The sequence below is a fragment of the Schistocerca piceifrons genome, chromosome 2, assembly GCF_021461385.2.
Source record: "Schistocerca piceifrons isolate TAMUIC-IGC-003096 chromosome 2, iqSchPice1.1, whole genome shotgun sequence".
In the NCBI taxonomy this organism is placed as follows: domain Eukaryota; kingdom Metazoa; phylum Arthropoda; class Insecta; order Orthoptera; family Acrididae; genus Schistocerca; species Schistocerca piceifrons.
Window position 1 is genome coordinate 105,801,146 of NC_060139.1, and position 21,148 is coordinate 105,822,293.

General features: G+C 43.5%; 1 protein-coding gene across 1 annotated transcript in view; it reads left to right on the plus strand.

Annotated features, from left to right (window-relative positions):
- Window positions 1-9,592: 9,592 nt before the first annotated feature.
- LOC124775177 (serine protease 1-like) overlaps window positions 9,593-21,148 on the plus strand; it is a 57,146-nt gene continuing 45,590 nt past the window's right edge. The window contains exon 1 of the mRNA XM_047250017.1: window positions 9,593-9,910. Within this exon, the coding sequence (XP_047105973.1) occupies window positions 9,593-9,910 (318 nt within the window). The remainder of the gene's footprint in view (window positions 9,911-21,148) is intronic.

A 21,148-nucleotide genomic window follows, 5' to 3' on the forward strand; every position in this document is an offset into this window, starting at 1 on the left:
CAATCATACAGAGAAAATCACAGATGTAGACTGGAAGAGACGTCTCGCTTTCTACGGACATATCACAAAGATGGACCAAACAAGAGTGACCAACTCACTTCTCAGCTACTGGAAGAGCAGGAAGACCGTGACACCATGGCTGTTAGAAGTCAAGAAAGACATCCAGGAACTGAACGGAACTGACAGTGACATTAGTAACCGCGCACTTCTCAGAAGGATACTAAAAGAAAAGAGGTTTCAGGACAGATCGCCCCGTAAAAAGATTGGCACCCTTTGGACAATGGAGAGAAAGAAGAAACATATCCAGAGAATGCGCGATTACTGGGCAAACATCAAGTCCCTCTCCAGGCTGAAAAGTTGAACATCGTGGTCCTTAGCTGAGCCATTCGAAAGAAGAAGAAGAAGAAGAAGAAGAAGAAATCGAGCAATTTGTTTGACGGTTATCTCTAACATGACGATATATATATGGCAAATCGCTACAGTTCCTTCGCAGATGGCGATTTATGAGGTGCAGTTGGTCACAGTTTCGTTACGGTTACATTTTACAAATAATTCAGAATCTTTTTTTTTTTTTTTGTTTCTTTCAGCCAGTTTATGGTATATATAATGTCAGCATCTGGTATGCATAACAGTTTTAACATAAAGTCGCGGACACTCACTGTCAATTAATGGCCATATATCCCGCCAGCTTCTAGAATCTGAATATGATTAGAGTTCTGACTGCCTATTTCTTTGAGACAACTATCACTATTTTGCCTTCTGAGCATATTGTTTTGTTTCAGTTTTCCTAATGAAATCTGACATAGGGGATAGAAAAGAGCTTGTAAATAAATGTGTTGTAATGAAATTCCCTGTTCTTATAGTAATGTCTTAGTTTATTTCGTCAAGGATCCGTCATTAGTGCATTATTTAAGCATCCAACAGCAGCGCTGGATTAGCCGAGTGGTCTCAGGCGCTGCAGTATGGACAGTGCGGCTGGTCCCGGTGGAGGTTCGAGTCCTCCCTCGGGCATGGGTGTGTGTGTTTGTCCTTAGGATAATTTAGGTTAAGTAGTGTGTAAGCTTAGGGACTGATGACCTTAGCAATTCAGTCCCATAAAATCTCACATACATTTGAACAACATTTTTGAAACATCCAACAACAACGATTGGAACTTTCCGAAATGCCATACGTGTTTAATAGCACAGAATGCATACGAAAACGTTCAGAGGAAAATTATTTAAAATGTCGACTCGAAGTAATTCCAAGTGAAAATTTATTAGCATAGACAGTCAGAAACTACAGATCATGACAAAAACCAATTAATATAATTTATAGTTAAACCCTTGGTTTTCGTACCTTTAATCGTCTCAAAATCTATTAAAAAGCTTATATGATCTGAGCTAATGCTCTCAATGGTGTAAAACTTCAATTCTAGGTTCCTTTGTACATCCAGAACACAAAATTGCAATCGAGATGATAAATCACTCTACAACACAATTTCAAGATACAGAATAAACAAGGCTGTCGTTTTAGCTTTATTGTTGAATAAGATTAATTCAAAAACTACGCAATATGACACTATATACTTGAGTATAATATATAATTAAACCCTCATACCTTATTTGATGTTTGTAGCTTTAATCGTATATCGGATCTCAGTTTCAACTAAATATCAATAAAATGTTAATAAACCCTGGACTATTGCTCACAACTCTACAAAACTTCAGCTCATAGAGTATATGTACATCCCAAACACAAATCCATAGGTCATCATAGTAGACAATTTTAACAGTAGGCTGCTGGCTGGTCTACAGGCAGTTGACTGTAGTTAGCAGTTTCCTCCATGCATTATCTTGTCCAGCTCGTCATCTCACTGCAGTTGCTGCTGAGTTACAGTGATGTTCATAGAAACAGTGAGATAGCAAGGCCTTCAAAGATTCTCTTTGTTCGAGTTGATTCATTTAGTCACTTTCTGCACTGAAGTATAGGAGATATTGTGTGAAAAATATGGTTTTCAGATGTGTGTGTGTATTAGGTGCTTCCACATTTTTGGTAAATAATACAAAGATAGAAATATGTATGTTACAAACTTTACACGTGTGTTAGATACATTTTAAGTTGGCCAACATGGCGGATACTTACTGATTCGCATGTTTCGTTTCACTGCATGGTAAAATACCGGGCTCTAATTGCCCATTTCAGTTCAATGGATGTTAAAATACTGGGACATCATTGGAGAATAGGATAAAGGAGATGATTATTGTAAATGAAGTAAAACATCCACACAAAAAATATTTATTTAACAAAAGCCTTACTAAAATGGGATCTATGGTGGACAAAGCGATCTGCTGGGGATCGGCACATGACACTAACCAGAACACTACTCGCTCTATCTCACTTCATACACGTGAATCCAGGTTATGGCATCAAACTGCGCCACCACCAAGCATCTATATTCTACCATACAAAAAAAAAGGAAAATATGGTTCGAAAGAACAGGGTGCTGAGAAGTATATATTACGGACCTATGTTGCAGCAGCGAATACTTTACCATCCTGCTGGTCAAGGCGTCACACCACGATGCGTTCGGCGACTGAAGTCATGGACGACAACAATCTGTTGTTAAATGCGCGTTCCCAAAAAATGCAAGTACTCGGTCTCACGTTTGGTTAATTCAGAACGCAGGTACTTCCTTACGAGCCTCTGAAACCCCGATGGATTCCAGTGTGCAAATGGACCCATTTGCTGGTCTGCCAAACCAATTTGACATGCCACAACTGTGAGTGTCGGAATACGTCAAATGTTTCAGACGGCCGACTCAAGACAAATAAGCACACGCACGCATCATTTGTTGTGACCATGATGACATAAGCAGTACCTCTGACAGTTCACAAGGTGACTGACACAGGCTCTAAGTCACACACTAGGAAAGGACACAAGTCTCACCATTTAGGGAGAGCCCTGCAGTTCTTTACTAGCGAAGCGCTAGTACAAGAGACTTGTACCAGAGTGATCTTTCTTCCTTTCTCCCCATTTCCTCCTCAGCTCGGTTCCAAAAGCACATTTCTCTTTTTGCTTTCCCCACTTTCACACAAGCCAATCACGAATTGGAACGCGGTATTCTAAGCTCGGAGAATGGTCTTTGCACTGAAAACCGATTTGACCAATCAGAGACTTTAAAGTTAATTGGCAGAAAATTGAAAATAATTCAGCTTCACGGCCTCTTTCCCATATGTTTGCCATGTCTTTTGCTAAGACAATACAGGGTGAAAGCACAGCCCTCCATACACAGCTTGTTATCTCCCCTGTTGCGTCCATTTTAAAGTTTACAAATAACGGCCATAAGCTCGTAAAAGCTTCATGCTCTCACAAACATCTTTTTCAAACAGAATCTGGATGTCTAGACGCCAGATTCCCTGTCCCACGTACATTTGCAGAACGTTTACATTTCTTTTGGCGGCTTGCTCGCTAACTAGGGCCCATCCTCTGATTTATTCTCGGCCTACAATGCACTGTCGGCGACTTTTCGGCGCTAGGCCATATACCTGGACGTCTGCCCCCAGTCCAGCACCAAGCTGTGTTTTGCACGAAGTGACCGCTGCACGCTGCCGTTTGGAAATGTCTCCTCATCGTTCCCCAGAAAAAACGCGCTTTGTCGGCCCACCAACGCCGTGATTTTACCACAGTCTTTTAAGTCGGCACCCTGTTCCTTTGAACTCAGGTAAAGCTTACCGTATTTAATTCCCTAGAGCATGCAAACAAGACCATTAACTACTGCCCACCATTTCATCGTAATGTATGAAGTCAAATCGTAGTAGATCGTATTCCCTACACGAAATCAGAAGTGAGTGCCCTGCAATCTCTCACAGGTTTGGGTACAGGAGAAGGGAGGGAAGAGAGGAAGGGTTGATGATGTCATGCATTCAAGGTCAATGACCGCCGAAAGGCAGACTTCGTCCCCAAAATTGACATTGAATAACTAAAAAATTCTTATGAAATATCGTCTCAGATGTGTGGCTGGGTTGATGATTTCATGTCGTGCAGTTCACAGTTAGCAGCCACTAATGGGATGTCATTGGTGAACAGAAATATAATGATGTGTTGTCCAAGGAAGCGCTGTTCTTAATCTATATAAAGAGATTAGGGTACAATATGAACAGGCACCTTGCACTGTTCGCAGATGAAGCTCTTTTTATTGTCTAGTAAAGACAAAATGATTCAGGTAAGATATCGGCATAGTTAGAAAGGTGCCATTCGATCCTGAAAGACGTGGATTCCTCAAAATGGGTACTAAAAACATCCCCTAAATTTCATTTATACGGTAAGTTACACTAAGCTCAAAGTTGTCAATGAAACTAAATATCTAGGGATTACAATTATGAAGAAATTAAAATGGAACCTTCATACACAATATGTTGTAGGAAAAGCGAACCAAAAATTGCGCTTTATTGCCAGAATACTTACAAGAGGCTACAATCTATTAAGGCATTTCTCGAGTACCTAAAAACCTTGGACTCAGTTCAACATATATACATATTATGGAAAGCAGGATCATAAGAGATATCAAGCGTAGTTTTTGACTGGAGTGATGACTTTTTGGTGGGGAGGATGCAGCATGTTGCCTTGGATAGAGAGTCATCGACAGATGTGGAAGTAACTTCAAGTGTGTCACAGGAAAGCGTTCTGGGAACTTTGCAGCTCATATTGTATTTTGTAGAAACATTAATTGTAACATCATCTGCAGTTTAATGCATAGTGAAGTTATCTATAATGATGTAGTGTCTGAAGTTCCACGTTCAGGGCGCCATCGGCTGATCAAGCACGACCGATCACCGTGTCATCAACTGCCGATCGCGTAATTGGATGCAGCATGGAGGGCATGTGGCCAACACACCGCTTTCATGGTCAAAATGGTTCAAATGGCCCTGAGCACTATGGGACTCAACAGCTGAGGTCATCAGTCCCCTAGAACGTAGAACTACTTAAAGATAACTAACGTAGGGACATCACACACATCCATGCCAAGGCAGGATACGAACCTGAGACCGTAGCTGTCGCGCGGTTCCAGACTGAAGCGCCTAGAACATCGCGACAACATGGGTCGGGGTCGTTACAGGGTTTCTTGACTCTGTAACCGCTACCGATCGGTCGAGTAGTTCCGCAGCTGCGATCACGTGGCTCTTCACCTACCAGCAACAATTCCCTGGTAGTACCGGGAAACGAACCCAAGACCCAGCCTGGTAATCTGCCGCCCTGACTTGCCCCCCTTCTTGCAGTGGTGTACCGTAGGTCTCTAGAAGAGCGTAGCGTTCCAAAGGATTGGAAAAGGGCACAGGTCATCCCCGTTTTCAAGAAGGGACGTCGAACAGATGTGCAGAACTATAGACCCATATCTCTAACGTCGATCAGTTGTAGAATTTTGGAACACGTATTATGTTCGAATATAATGACTTTTATGGAGACTAGAAATCTACTCTGTAGGAATCAGCATGGGTTTCAAAAAAAAACGGTCGTGTGAAACCCAGCTCGCGCTATTCGTCCACGAGACTCAGAGGGCCATAGACACGGGTTCCCAGGTAGATGCCGTGTTTCTTGACTTCCGCAAGGCGTTTGATACAGTTCCCCACAGTTGTTTAATGAACAATGTAAGAGCATATGGACTATCAAACCAATTGTGTGATAGGATTGAAGAGTTCCTAGATAACAGAACGCAGCATGTCATTCTCAATGGAGAAATGTCTTCCGAAGTAAGAGTGATTTCAGGTGTGCCGCAGGGGAGTGTCATAGGACCGTTGCTATTCACAATATACATAAATGACCTGGTGGATGACATCGGAAGTTCACTGAGGCTTTTTGCAGATGATACTGTGGTGTATCGAGAGGTTGTAGCAATGGAAAATTGTACTGGAATGCAGGAGGATCCGCAGCGAATTGACACATGGTGCAGGGAATGGCAACTGAATCTCAATGTAGACAAGTGTAATGTGCTGCAAATACATAGAAAGATAGATCCCTTATCAGTTAGCTACAAAATAGTAGGTCAGCAACTGGAAGCAGTTAATTCCATAAATTATCTGGGAGTACGCATTAGGAGTGATTTAAAATGGAATGATCATATAAAGTTGATCGTCGATAAAGCAGATGCCAGACTGAGATTCAGTGGAAGAATCCTAAGGAAATGCAATCCGAAAACAAACGAAGTAGGTTACAGTACGCTTGTTCGCCCACTGCTTGAATACTGCTCAGCAGTGTGGGATCCGTACCAGACTGGGTTGATAGAAGAGATAGAGAAGATCCAACGGAGAGCAGCGCGCTTCGTTACAGGATCATTTAGTAATCGCGAAAGCGTTACGCAGATGATAGATAAACTCCATCGAAGACTCTGCAGGAGAGACGCTCAGTAGCTCGGTACGGGCTTTTGTTGAAGTTTTGAGAACATACCTTCACCGAAGAGTCAAGCAGTATATTGCTCCCTCCTACGTATATCTCGCGAAGAGACCATGAGGATAAGATCAGAGAGATTAGAGCCCACACAGAGGCATACCGACAATCTTTCTTTCCACGAACAATACGAGACTGGAATAGAAGGGAGAACCGATAGAGGTACTCAGGGTACCCTCCGCCACACACTGTCAGGTGGCTTGCGGAGTATGGATGTAGATGTAGATGTAGATAGATGTAGTTATGGAGGTGGACATTGTTTGAAGAACGTTGCACGGACGTTCAGTTGGAACTTGATAAGATTTGAAATCGATCCAAAGACTGGCAACATGCTTTAAGTGTTCAGAATTGTAAAATTGTGCACTTCTGTAAATGAAGAAACATAGTGTCCTATGACTATTGTATCGGTGAGTCACATTTGGAGTCGGTCAACTCATACAAAAACCTGTGTTTACCAGTTGGTAGGTATATGAAACTGGACGAGCTCATAGGCTCGGCCGTAGATTACACAAATGGTAGATGTCGATTCATTTTAAGAATGCTAAGGTAAAGCAATCAGTCTACAAAGACAAAGACGACTGCTCAAGAAACACTCTCTGCGACAGTAGAAAAATATACACTGAGGGGCAAAAGTTATGAGAAACCTCCTAACATCGTGTCGGACCTCCGCATGGACTCAACAAGTCGTTGGAAGTCCCTTGTAGAAATATCGAGCCATGCTGCGTCTACAGCCATCCATAACCGCCCAAGTGTTAGCAGCGCAGCATATTGGGAATAGCCGACATCTCGACTATTCCTCATAAATGTTCGATGGGATTGATGTTGGGCCATTTGGGTGGTCAAATCATTCGCTCGAATTATTCAGAATCCTGTTCAAACCAATCACGAACTATTGTGGCCAGGTGACAGGGCGCACTGTCATCCATAAAAGTTCCGTCATTGTTTGGGAACACGGGGTCCATGAATGACTGAAAATGGTCTCTATGTAGCCGAACATAGCCATTTTCAGCCAATGCTCTGTTCGTTTGGGTAAGATGACTCAGTTCATACCATACAAACACAGCTCACATCATTATGAAGCAACCACAGGCTTGTACAGCTGTCGACAATTTGGGTCCATGACATCGCAAGGCATGCGCGACACTCGAACCATGTCATCAGCTCTTATCAAAGGAAATCGTGACTCATCTGACCAGGCCACGGTTTTCTAGTTGTCGAGGGTTCAACCGATATCGTCACGAGTCCAGGAGAGGCGATGTCGAGCTGTTAGGAAAGGCACTAGCGTCTCTCGTCTGCTCCCATAACCAATTAACGCCAAATTTCACTGCACAGTCTGAAGGGATACTTTCCTCGAACGTCCCACATTGCTGCTTGTCTATTAGCACTGAGAATTCTACGTAAACGCCGCTCCTCTCGGGAGTTAAGTGAAGGCCGTCGGCCATTTTGCTGTCTGTGGTGAGAGGTTATGCCTGAAATGTGGAATTTTCGGCATATTTTTGACACTGTGGATCTCGGAATATTGAATTCTCTAACGATTTCCGAAATGGCATGTCTCATTTGCCTAGCTCACCCGCGTTCAAAGCCTGCTTATTCCCGTCGTACGTCCGCATTTACGTCGGCAACCTTTTGACTGGAATACTCTCTTTCAAATTCTAAAGGTGGCAGGGGTAAAATACAGGGAGCGAAGGGCTATTTCCGATTTGTACAGAAACCGGATGGCAGTTATAAGAGTCAAGGGACATGAAAGGGAAGCAGTGGTTGGCAAGGGAAGGAGGCAAGGTTGTAGCCTCTCCCCGATGTTATTCAATCTGTATATTGAGCATGCAGTAAAAGAAATAAAAGAAAAGTTCGGAGTAGGTATTAAAATCCATGAAAAATAAATAAATACTTTGAGGTTCGCCGATGACATTGTAATTCTGTCAGAGACAGCAAAGAACTTGGAAGAGCAGTTGAATGGAATAGAAAGTGTCTTGAAACGAGGATATAAGATGAATATCAACAAAAGCAAAACGAGGATCATGAGATGTTGTCGAATTAAGTCGGGTGATGCTGAGGGAATTAGATTAGCAAATGAGACACTTAAAGTGGTATAGGAGTTTGCTATTTGGGGAGCAAAATAAGTCATGATGGTCGAAGTAGAGAGGATGTAAAATGTAGACTGGCAATGGCAAGGAAAGCGTTTCTGATGAAGACAAATTTGTTTATGTGTCAGGAAGTCGTTTTGTGAAAGTATTTGTATGGAGTGTAGCCATGTATGGAAGTGAAACATGGACGATAAATAGTTTGGACAAGAAGAGAATAGAAGCTTTCGAAATGTGGTGCTACAGAAAAATGCTGCAGATAAGATGGGTAGATCACATAACTAATGAGGAGATATTGAATAGAATTGGGGAGAAGAGAAATTTGTGGCACAACTTGAGTAGAAGAAGGGGTCGTTTGGTAGGACATGTTCTGAGGCATCAAGGGATCACCAATTTAATATTGGAGGGCAGCGTGGAGTGTAAAAATCGTAGAGGGAGACCAAGAGATGAATACATTAAGCAGATTCAGAAGGATGTAGGTTGCATTAGGTACTGGGAAATGAAGAAGCTTGGACAGGATAGAGTAGCATGGAGAGCTGCATCAAACCAGTCTCAGGACTGAAGACCACAACAACAACATGAATCACGTGAGTACAATTAACAGCTCCGCCAATGCAATGCCCTTTCATGCATTATATGCGTGATTCCATCGCCATCAGCATATGTGCATGTTGCTATTTCCGTGACATTTTTTTACCTTAGCGTATTAAAAGAAAGGCAGCACGAATAATATCTAAATTGTTGGACTCATGAGAGGGCGTATAACGGGTATAGAAAGAACTGAACTGGTAAAGGCTTCAAAATCATACTTAATAAGCTTCAAGAACCAACTCTAAGTGAAGAAACTAGGAATGTAATACAACGCCATACATATCATTGTTTTTGGGATCGTGTAGATATTTGAACAACCCTTCTTCCCATACTCTACACGTTAACGGAACGGGACAAAGCCCTAAGAAATGGTGCAATGGAAAGTACGGTCTGCCATGCATTTCACTGTGGTGTACAGCAACGCGTGCATTTTGGAGAGGGATCCTCCGTCTCCGTTACCGTGGAAACGACAACCGCAACCGCGCAGGCGACCAGCGATGTGGCTGCGAAGGCTGGCGGCGGCGATCTCGCTGGCGCTGGTGTTGCGCGTGGCTGCGGACGGCGAAGGTGAGCGGCACGCGAACGCGCATCTGGAGATCTCCATCGAGGACCGGCCGTACATGGTGTCCCTGCACAAGAAGCTGCGGGGACACGTGTGCGCCGCGTCGCTCGTCTCCACCACGTGGCTGCTGACCGCGGCGAACTGCCTGCACGACGGCTACAGAGTGTCCGGGCCCGCCGGGTACATCGTGGTCGCCGGAATCACCGACCTCACGGCCTGCTACAACAACCTCGAGGAATGCGTGAAGACCGAGGTACCTCTCTCACTTTCTGTTCGTACATTTAACGAAATCACCCGATCAAGGTAACCGGTAATACTGGCGGCAATTGGGTAATTTCTACGAAGTGTTGCCTGTCGAACACGAGGGCTCCGAACGGTATAAGCTGAAGGAAAAAAACCGCAGCACCAGTAAAGAGTTGTGCGACATAATCGAAAGTTAGTAGGTGTCTTTCTACATCTGAAGGATTATGCCTGTTCAAAATTCGCGCCAGTCGCATACGAGTGCTATGAGGATGCAAGGTAATTTCCAAGAATGATTGCCTGTCAAAGTCGCTGGGTCCAAACGACACATATCGAATATGCGATTGCAAACCGATCATGCGACTCTCGTCGCGAGCGTTTTAAGTATGTTTACGGTGGTCACTACAGCAACGACAAAAGAAGAGCGTCAAAAAAAGACTTTTAGTTACAAAGGAGACGACTTACCTTACTCGTCATCGGTGTTCTAGTCATGTCAAAGTCCATGTTATGTGTACGCTACAAGGACAATTCCTTTTTAGCCATAGCCAGGGTAAACTCAGCCAGTATCACGCCAGAATATCGGCTGAGTGTCACATGCGTTTACTTTTCCCTGCAAACGCAAGCTGTGGAAATAGAGATACTGGAACAATTAGAGTTCGTCTCTTTGTCCTGGACGCACTTCTCTTCACAAATTTCCATAGCCGCTCGATATTCTGCGTGTGCACACTAGCATCATCCAAAGACACGAACTCTACAGAATGGTTCACAAACTCGTGGTCGAATCCATCAGCTTTCAGAGTCTTGTAGGACTGAAACCCGTCTGTACTGACTTTTGTACCAGGCAGCATGAAGTGCTTTATCAGTCTAAGTGACCTTGTCTCAAGACAATACTCTGACAACGAAACACTTCCGTGACATTCTTTCTATTCTACCGAATACCCAAATATGATCGATTTCACTCTTTGAAGATTGTCCTCTCTGGTTCTTCCCTCTAGCTTTATGAGATTGGCCCACTTCCACAACTTTACTCGCTCCACCAATTGCTACACTGTCGTTTGTCACTACCACGTAGCAGACTTCTCTGCAAAACCCGAAATAATCACATACGGTATTAGCAGACAACTCAGTTTCAGATGCTGTTGTTTGCAAGCTGTAGTCTCGAATCCAGCAAGATGGAAGAATTGCGCTGGTCTGGATGGATGATTTGGAAGAGTCGAACCATGTATTCTCCTACATCTACATCTACATCAATACCCCGCAAGCCACCTGGCAGTGTGTGGCGGAGGACACTTTACGTGCCACGGTCATTACCTCCCTTTTCTGTTCCAGTCGCAGTATGGTTCGCGGGAAGAACGACTGTCTGAAAGCCTCTGAACGCGCTCGAATCTCTCTAATTTTACATTCGTGATCTCCTCGGGAGGTATAAGTAGGGGGAAGCAATATATTCGATACTTCATCCAGCAACGCACCCTCTCGAAACCTGGCGAGCAAGCTACACCGCGATGCAGAGCGCCTCTCTTGCAGAGTCTGCCACTTGAGTTTGCTAAACATCTCCGTAACGCTATCACGGTTACCAGATAACCCTGTGACGAAACGCGCCGCTCTTATTTGGATCTTCTCTATCTCCTCCGTCAACCCGATCTGGTACGGATCCCACACTGATGAGCAATACTCAAATATAGGTCGAACGAGTGTTTTGTAAGCCACCTCCTTTGTTGATGGACTACATTTTCTAAGGACTCTCCCAATGAATCTCAACCTGGCACCCGCCTTACCTACAATTAATTTTATATGATCATTCCACTTCAAATCATTCTGCACGCATACTCCCAGATATTTTACAGAAGTAACTGCTACCAGTGTTTGTTCCGCTATCATATAATCATACAATAAAGGATCCTTCTTTCTACGTATTCCCAATACACTACATTTGTCTATGTTAAGGGTTAGTTGCCACTCCCTGCACCAAGTGCCTATCCGCTGCAGATCTTCCTGCATTTCGCTACAATTTTCTAACGCTGCAACTTCTCTGTGTACTACAACATCATCCGCGAAAAGCCACATGGAACTTCCGACACTATCTACTAGGTCATTTATATATATATTGTGATAAGCAATGGTCCCATAACACTCCCCTGTGGCACGCCAGAGGTTACTTTAACGTCTGTAGACGTCTCCCCATTGATAACAACATGCTGTGTTCTGTTTGCTAAAAAATCTTCAATCCAGCCATACAGCTGGTCTGATATGCCGTAGGCTCTTGCTTTGTTTATCAGGCGACAGTGCGGAACTGTATCGAACGCCTTCCGGAAGTCAAGGAAAATAGCATCTACCTGGGAGCCTGTATCTAGTATTTTCTGGGTCTCATGAACAAATAACGCGAGTTGGGTCTCACACGATCGCTGTTTCCGGAATCCATGTTGGTTCCTACAGAGTAGATTCTGGGTTTCCAAAAACGACATGACACGCGAGCAAAAAACATGTTCTAAAATTCTACAACAGATCGACGTCAGAGATATAGGTCTATAGTTTTGCGCATCTGCTCGACGACCCTTCTTGAAGACTGGGACTACCTGTGCTCTTTTCCAATCATTTGGAACCTTCCGTTCCTCTAGAGGCTTGCGGCACACGGCTGTTAGAAGGGGGGCAAGTTCTTTCGCGTACTCTGTGTAGAATCGAATTGGTATCCCGTCAGGTCCAGTGGACTTTCCTCTGTTGAATGATTCCAGTTGCTCTTCTATTCCTTGGACACTTATTTCGATGTCAGCCATTTTTTCGTTTGTGCGAGGATTTAGATAAGGAACTGCACTGCGGTCTTCCTCTGTGAAACAGCTTTGGAAAAAGGTGTTTAGTATTTCAGCTTTATGCGTGTCATCCTCTGTTTCAGTGCCATCATCATCCCGGAGTGTCTGGACATGCTGTTTCGAGCCACTTACTGATTTAACGTAAGACCAGAACTTCCTAGGATTTTTTGTGAAGTCGGTACATAGAATTTTACAAACTCGTTCATTTTCCACACTGTCCTCAATGCAACTGAAACGGTATTTCAGCATCGAAACTCCTCTTACGAAGCTTTACACACATCTCACTACCACAGTCCGTACAGTCCCTCCTTTTGTCGTCCGGTAGTACTCCATATCTGCGACAAAAAGTCGAACAATTTTCTACGCTATATAAACATGGAAATAGATTTTTCCCTGTGAAAGAATCCGTAAGAACGGCGGACATCCCACTCACTAACGACATAAATCGTCTGGGATTCCCTAGCAACTCACAAATAATTCGCGGAGGTATGTCATTTAGAGCAAGTAAGGGAACGACGGAAAACAGCCAAAAATGACAATCATAAATAATTGACCACAACGCCCACCACCAGAGTCGCATGATCGATTTATGATCGCACGTGCGATATGTATCGTTTGGACACCGCAATTTCGATACGCAATCATTCTTGGAAATTACCAATTCTAGTGTCCGATACCCCCCATCGACTTTCACGAATTACGTCATACGTAAAGCAAAGATGCTGCAATGGACAATCTATGAATAAAACGGATCATACTCGTAAACGAACGAATGTAGCGTGCCACAAAATAATACATTTAACGCGACTATTGTTTACTCACGAATTTCATTTAAACGAGTTGAAGACGACCGAAATAAATAGGAACACGAGAGCAATTACGACTGCATATATTATATAGTTGGAATCGGTAACTGGAAGCAACCTTTGTAGGAGGTCATATCTCATTTCTAGTTACCGATTCCAATATTGTTGTTTGTTGCGCAAAAATCTTATAACACATCGGAAACGACTAGACTTTCAAAAATGAAAATCTTTACACACTTTCCTGCACACGCAAAGAAATAAAACGCAAAAATGACCAAACCTTGCAACCGATAACTATACTGCACGAAAGTCACACCAGCTACAGTAGCTCCAAATAACACTCAGTAAAATCGATACACCAGGAGTGACAGTAAAAATAAGAGAAGTGTAGCAGAAACATCGAAAGGGGAAACATAAAAGTGGCTACATAAAAAGAAACTTACCGCATATGAACTTCCAAAGGAGTCAAAGATCGAGGCAGACAAGAAAGAAATATGGACATAACAAGAAATAATAACGTTTGAAGCTCAAACTGTATCGAAAGAAGCAAAATTCAGAATAACTAATGGAAAAAATAATAAGAAACACAAACTACCAGGTACGAATCAGGTACCACCCAAATCAGTTCTTCCCTACCACCCGCCCTCAATCAGACGCAAAATTTTAAAATAGTAAAAAAAAATGAAATCACGAGTCAATTGCATAAGCCCTCCAGCAAAGGCACAGAAATACCCCTCGGCCCACCATTGTAACCAGAAAGTATTAAAGCGACAGAAAAACCTCCCTCCACAGAAACCAAAAAAGTAGCACTCGCACAAAACAGCAAAGAAGAAACACAACGTAAAACAAGATAAATGTAGCAGACCCACCAACATCTAACAAAACGAAGCCTGTACTTTTGCTGACTACTTTCATAAATGCAAGAAGTAAGCAATCCTTCTCTTTCCCAGACCGACAACAGATTTTACAGCCTCCCAATACCCCTCGATAGTATTAGTACATGCCTTCGTCTTATAATCTTTAAACTGGGTACTGTGATTCAGGATAAAATGATGATAACCCCTTTCACCCAACCCCTTGTACGAAGCAAAGCCATCCGACATGACTACAGAACCTTCTTCCGCATATTCTTCAATTAAAGATGTCAAGACTTCCTTTGTCCGATTTGGTACAACCCTAAATACAACATCAGCGCAATCTCCTCCAGAAACTACTACTCCAAAAAACCAAAGCCCAACAACTTCGTGCCCCCTTTCGTACTTTTATTTCCAAAATGTGACTAATCTACTTCAACTATAGACCCTGCCACCTCTCCCCCCCCCCCTCCCCTCCCCCCCCCCCCACAATGACCCCGTATACTTTATAAATTCCCTGCAGACTTCTCTACAAAACGCAAAACGAGAAACAGTCGACTACAGTGCCACACGAAACCCCTGCTTCGTGCATGACAAATTTGCAAGAATATTCATAACAAAAATAGCAGATTAGCATGACAATTACTTCTAAATTCAGCCTCGATCTTTCGAACCACGTCCCCCTGCGTGTGGATCTCCATATGTTATTTTTTCTGCACTTCCATCCATGTATTTGTCGGAAGTTCGTGATAACGCAACTTTAGTCAAAACCATGTAATTTCCACAGACACTGCACTTGCAAAATTCAGCAATGACGCCCAATGATTGCAAAAATTTTATAGTTGATTTACTGTCACTCATTTTCGGAAGCAGAATTGTCGCAGTAAAAACAACCGACTCATCCAAAACCGACAGTGTGAGAAATCAGGACCTCATAAATCTCGACTACTTATAAATCACGAATATGTTCATTAACAAAAGATGCCGGAAACAAATTACGAGATGAAAACAAAACAATCTACATCGAATTTTTAATATACGCGCGTAACGAGGAAATCCAGAGAAATCATTTAACGTTTATCGACAGCAATCTGAGGCATAAACAAAATAACATCACACATTACGTCATTGGTCATTGGTTATCGGACACTAGAATTGACCCAAAATCGCAGCACCAGTAAAGAGTTGTGCGACATAAACGAAAGTTAGTAGGTTTCTTTGTACATCTGAAGGATTATGCCTGTTCAGATTTCGCGCGAGTCGCATACGAGTGGCGGTAGTAGCACTGCTGTGAGAATGCAAACCACATTTGGGTTAAATACACACTGTAACGAGCGTAAGCGTCAGTTGCCTGTGAGACTGGACGTGATGTTAGCCAAGAATGCCTCCAAGGCGACAAGAACGCCAGTATCAACATCACAGTGAGTTTGAACGAGGTCGTGTAATTCTACTATGAGAAGCGGAATGCTCCTCCTGCTATACTGCAAAAAGACTGTGCTGCAATGCAGCCGCCGTACATGGTTGCTGGCAGCGGGGGTCACGGGAACGTACGGTCGCAAGAAGACCGGGCACGGGACAGCCACATGGCATTTCCGAAAGGGAAGAGCATCGTGATCAGCGTATGGCTTTCGCGCCTCGTACTTCATTTGCAGTAGCAATCTGAGCTGCAGTTGGAACCAGAGTTACACAGCGAACTTTTACAAAACGGCTACATCAAGAACAGTGCCGACCCAGACGCTGTGTAGTGTGCACTCCAAAAAAATGGTTCAAATGGGTCTGAGCGCTATGGGACTTAACATCTGAGGTCATCAGTCCCCTAGAACTTAGAACTACTTAAACCTTAAGTAACCTAAGGACAGCACACACATCCATGCCCGAGGCAGGATTCGAACGTGCGACCGTACTGGTCGCGAGGTTCCAGACTGAAGTGCCTAGAACCGCTCGGCCACACCGTCCGGCGATATGCTGCCATTCATGAAAAGCATTGCAGGAGGTGTTTTACAACAGTATTACGCTCGTTACGTACCACTGTTATAACCCAAGATGCTCTACAGAATGTCGACATGTTGCTTTGGCCTGTTCGTTCACCAGATCTGACTCCAATCGAACACATATAGGACATCATCGGACGAAAACTCCCGCATCATCTTAAATCAGCATTAAACTTCCCTGCTCCTTGGAGCGAACAGTATTAACCGTCCCTGTATGGTACGACCTTCTGGTGACAAACAAACTCGAACTACTTGAAACAGTTAGCGCAGAACACGGAATCAGCGATCTTAAAGCCGTTACAGCATCGATTATTTCAGCCGTAAATAGAAATATTAAAAAAGGTTTAGCAAAAGTGACATAAAGCAAATTTCAGAGTACTTGAGGGCTCAAAACAAAAGTTTTATCTCAAGTACAGGAACAGTGGACAAAGTTCAAAACCATCGTACAGTACGCATTACATGAGTATGTGGCAAGCAAGATAGTAAAAGATGGAAAAGAGCCACCGTGGTACAACAACCAAGTTAGAAAACTGCTACGGAAGCAAATGGAACTTCACAGCAAACATAAACATAGCCAAAGCCTTGCAGACAAACTAAAATTACACAAAGCAAAATGTAGTGTGAGGAGGGCTATGCCAGAAGCGTTCAGTGAATTCGAAAGTAAAGTTCAATGTACTGACTTGGCAGAAAATCGTAAGAAATTTTGGTCTTATGTCAAAGCGGTCGGTGAATCAAAACAAAATGTCCGAACACTCTGTGACCAAAATGGTACTGAACCAGAGGATGACAGACTAAAGGCCGAAATACTAAATGTCTTTTTCCAAAGCTGTTTCACAGAGGAAGACTGCACTGTAGTTCCTTCTCTAGATTGTCGCACAGATGACGAAATGGTAGATATCCAAATAGATGACAGAGGGATAGAAAAACAATTAAAATCGCTGAAATGAGGAAAGGCCGCTGGACCTGATAGGATACCAGTTCGATTTTACACAGAGTACGCCAAGGAACTTGCCCCTCTTCTTGCAGTGGTGTACCGTAAATCTCTAGAAGAGCGTAGCGTTCCAAAAGATTGGAGAAGGGCACAGCTCATCCCCATTTTCAAGAAGGGACGTCGAACAGATGTGCAGAACTATAGACCTATATCTCTAACGTCGATCAGTTGTAGAATTTTGGAACTCGTATTATCATCGAGTATAATGACTTTTCTGGAGACTAGAAATCTCCTCTGTAGGAATCAGCATGGGTTTCGAAAAAAAAACGGTCGTGTGAAACCCAGCTCGCGCTATTCGTCCACGAGACTCAGAGGGCCATAGATACGTGTTCCCAGGTAGATGCCGTGTTTCTTGAGTTCCACAAGGCGTTTGACACAGTTTCCCACAGTCGTTTAATGAACAATGTAAGAGCATATGGACTATCAAACCAATTGTGTGATTGGATTGAAGAGTTCCTAGATAACAGAACGCAGCATGTCATTATCAATGGAGAGAAGTCTTCCGAAGTAAGAGTGATTTCAGTTGTGCGGCAGGGGAGTGTCGAAGGTCCGTTGCTATTCACAATATACATAAATGACCTTGTGGATGACATCGGAAGTTCACTGAGGCTTTTTGCGGATGATGCTGTGGTATATCGAGAGGTTGTAACAATGAAAAATTGTACTGAAATGCAGGAGGATCTGCAGCGAATTGACGCGTGGTGCAGGGAATGGCAATTGAATCTCAATGTAGACAAGTGTAATGTGTTGCGAATAGATAGAACGAAAGATCCCTTATCAGTTAGCTACAAAATAGCAGGTCAGCAACTGGAAGCAGTTAATTCCATAAATTATCTGGGAGTACGCATTAGGAGTGATTTAAAATGGAACGATCATATAAAGTTGATCGTTGGTAAAGCAGATGACAGACCGAGATTCAGTGGAAGAATCCTAAGGAAATGTAATCCGAAAACAAAGGAAGTAGGTTACAGTACGCTTGTTCGCAAAAATGGTTCAAATGGCTCTGAGCACTATGGGACTTAACATCTATGATCATCAGTCCCCTAGAACTTAGAACTAGTTAAACCTAACTAACCTAAGGACGGCACACAACACCCAGTCATCACGAGGCAGAGAAAATCCCTGACCCCGCCGGGAATCGAACCCGGAAACCCGGGCGTGGGAAGCGAGAACGCTACCGCACGACCACGAGCTGCGGACGCTTGTTCGCCCACTGCTTGAATACTGCTCAGCGGTGTGGGATCCGTACCAGATAGGGTTGATAGAAGAGATAGAAAAGATACAACGGAGAGCAGCGCGTTTCGTTACAGGATCATTTGGTAATCGAGAAAGCGTTATACGGAGATGAGAGATAAACTCCAGTGGAAGACTCTGCTGGAGAGACGCTCAGTAGCTCGGTACGGGCTTTCGTTGAAATTTCGAGATCATACCTTCAAAGAGTCAAACAGTATATTGCTCCCTCCTACGTATATCTTGCGAAGAGACCATGAGGATAAGATCAGAGAGATTAGAGCCCACACAGAAGCATACCGACAATCCTTTCCACGAACAATACGTGACTGGAATAGAAGGGAGAATCGATAGAGGTACTCAAGGTACCCTCCACCACACACCGTCAGGTGGCTTGCGGAGTATGGATGTGGTTGTAGATGTAGATGAGGGCTTGCAACCAACCAGTTTGTGTGCTAGGCACGCTATACCTTCATCTGGAGTTATTTTCTGGGGTACGATTTCGTATGACAGCAGGAGTACTCTGGTGGTTATCCCCCTCACCCTGAATACAAATTTGAACGTCAGTCTGATGATTTTACCTTTCGTCCTGCCGTTTATGAAAAGCATTCCAGGGGGTGTTTTACAACAGGATAACGCTCGTTACGTACCGCTGTTGTAGCCCAAGAACGTCGACGTGTTGCTCTGCCCTGTTCGTTCACCAGATCTGTCTCCAATCGAACGGATACAGGACATCATCGGACGACAACTACAGCGTCATCTTCTACCAGCAATATACTTCCCTGTTCGTTGCAACAAAGAACATTAACCATCCTGGGCTTGCTTGCGGTCAACATTCTGACAGCTATACCGGTTATTAATATATCAGTACTTCACTTTTCAGTGCCTTATCTCGAGCTCATATTAACCTGTGACCATGCAATACTAATTTCACCTTCATCTACATCCTCTTCCATTTCCATAATATTTTACTCAAGTACATCACCCTTGTACAGGCCCCCTATATACTCGTTCAACCTTTCTGCTTTCCCTTCTTTGCTTAGAACTGGGTTTCCATCTGAGATCTTGATATTCCAGTAAGTGGTTCTCTTTTCTCCAAAAGTCTCTTTAATTTTCCTGTAGGCAGCATCTATCTTACCCCCAGTGAGATATGCCTCTACACCCTTCTTCAGTGTGTATCAAACGACGAAATACATCGAACATACAGCTGTCGAGAAGGAAGATATGGAAAGCGTTAACTGCGTTGCCAAGGCAACAGCGTGTAACGCTTAGCGTTGTGAGTAGGAACAAGAGAAGGTGTTATAGTCTCGTTGTAATGTCGTACCGGCCGAAACTTAATTCCTCGATTGTGTAGTGTGCAATCTTGTTTGTGTTTCTGTTGGGAATATAGATTTCTGCCAAATGAAGGACATAGCTGAGCGAAATTTCGTAAGGAAGGCGCCATTGTTGATTCCTCATTTGAATTGTATTGTGCGCAGCGTCAGAAAACGTCATCGATATGGAAAAACACATGGATCGACAATTGTCAGATGGCCATCGAAAGGAGCATTATTTTTGTCTCGAGTTGCGCAAGACACTGTACCCTACAAGCGGCTCCTTCCAGAACTGAGTTATCGACAAACACCGTTTGTGACCACTACGGGTTCTGTTGAGAAGTATGCTACGCTATATTCACGAATGAAAGTGTTCCTATCTGTGGACAAACAAGATAGTTGAAATAAACGAATTAATTGAAAGGGAAGCCCCAAAGGCCGGCCGGAGTGGCCGTGAGGTTCTAGGTGCTACAGTCTGGAACCGCGAGACCGCTATGGTCGCAGGTTCGAATGCTGCCTCGGGCATGCATGTGTGTGATGTCCTTAGGTTAGTTAGGTTTAAATAGTTCTAAGTTCTAGGGGAATGATGACCTCAGAAGTTAAAAGTACCATAGTGCTCAGAGCCATAGGAATCCATTTTTGAACCCCCAAGGTACTTCATAGTTCGAATATTCTCGAGTGCCAAGAAATTTTTGCGACTATTAGAAAGCTCTTGATATTGACAGGATCCATAGTTACAACTTGAAGATGTAAGTCCTAGAACATCTTAAAAAAAGAAGGATTCAAACCCGAATATGTAAATCATTCTGTGGAATTTGTCTCTTCGGACGACCCAAATGTCTCAAAACAGGAATATACAGAGCTGTGAACATTTGTGAAATCTTCGATCAAAAGACAGGGCCGACCTGGAGACAGGGACGAACTCTACGCATTCCCGTACTGCTACGTCTACACCATGCGGTGATAATTCAACCTCCTGAGGCCCTACCAGTATTCCTGAGAGGCATATCTATAGTTTATCTGGGCTACAAGAAACAAGGGTTGCTTCCGGTGGCGCATACAACCTGCGGGAGAGCCCATGAAGAAGGCGCGGCTGACGAGTAAAGTGACTGAAATTACTAGTTCCCGTTGTAATTAATCATAACTAGCAAACATTTGTCTTTTGCCTTGGATTTAGTCGCCACAACAAACAGTATCATATTTGTGACCACGAGAGTATCGCGGTCGGTGTACAGGGATGGGAAAAGAAATCCCGGCACGAA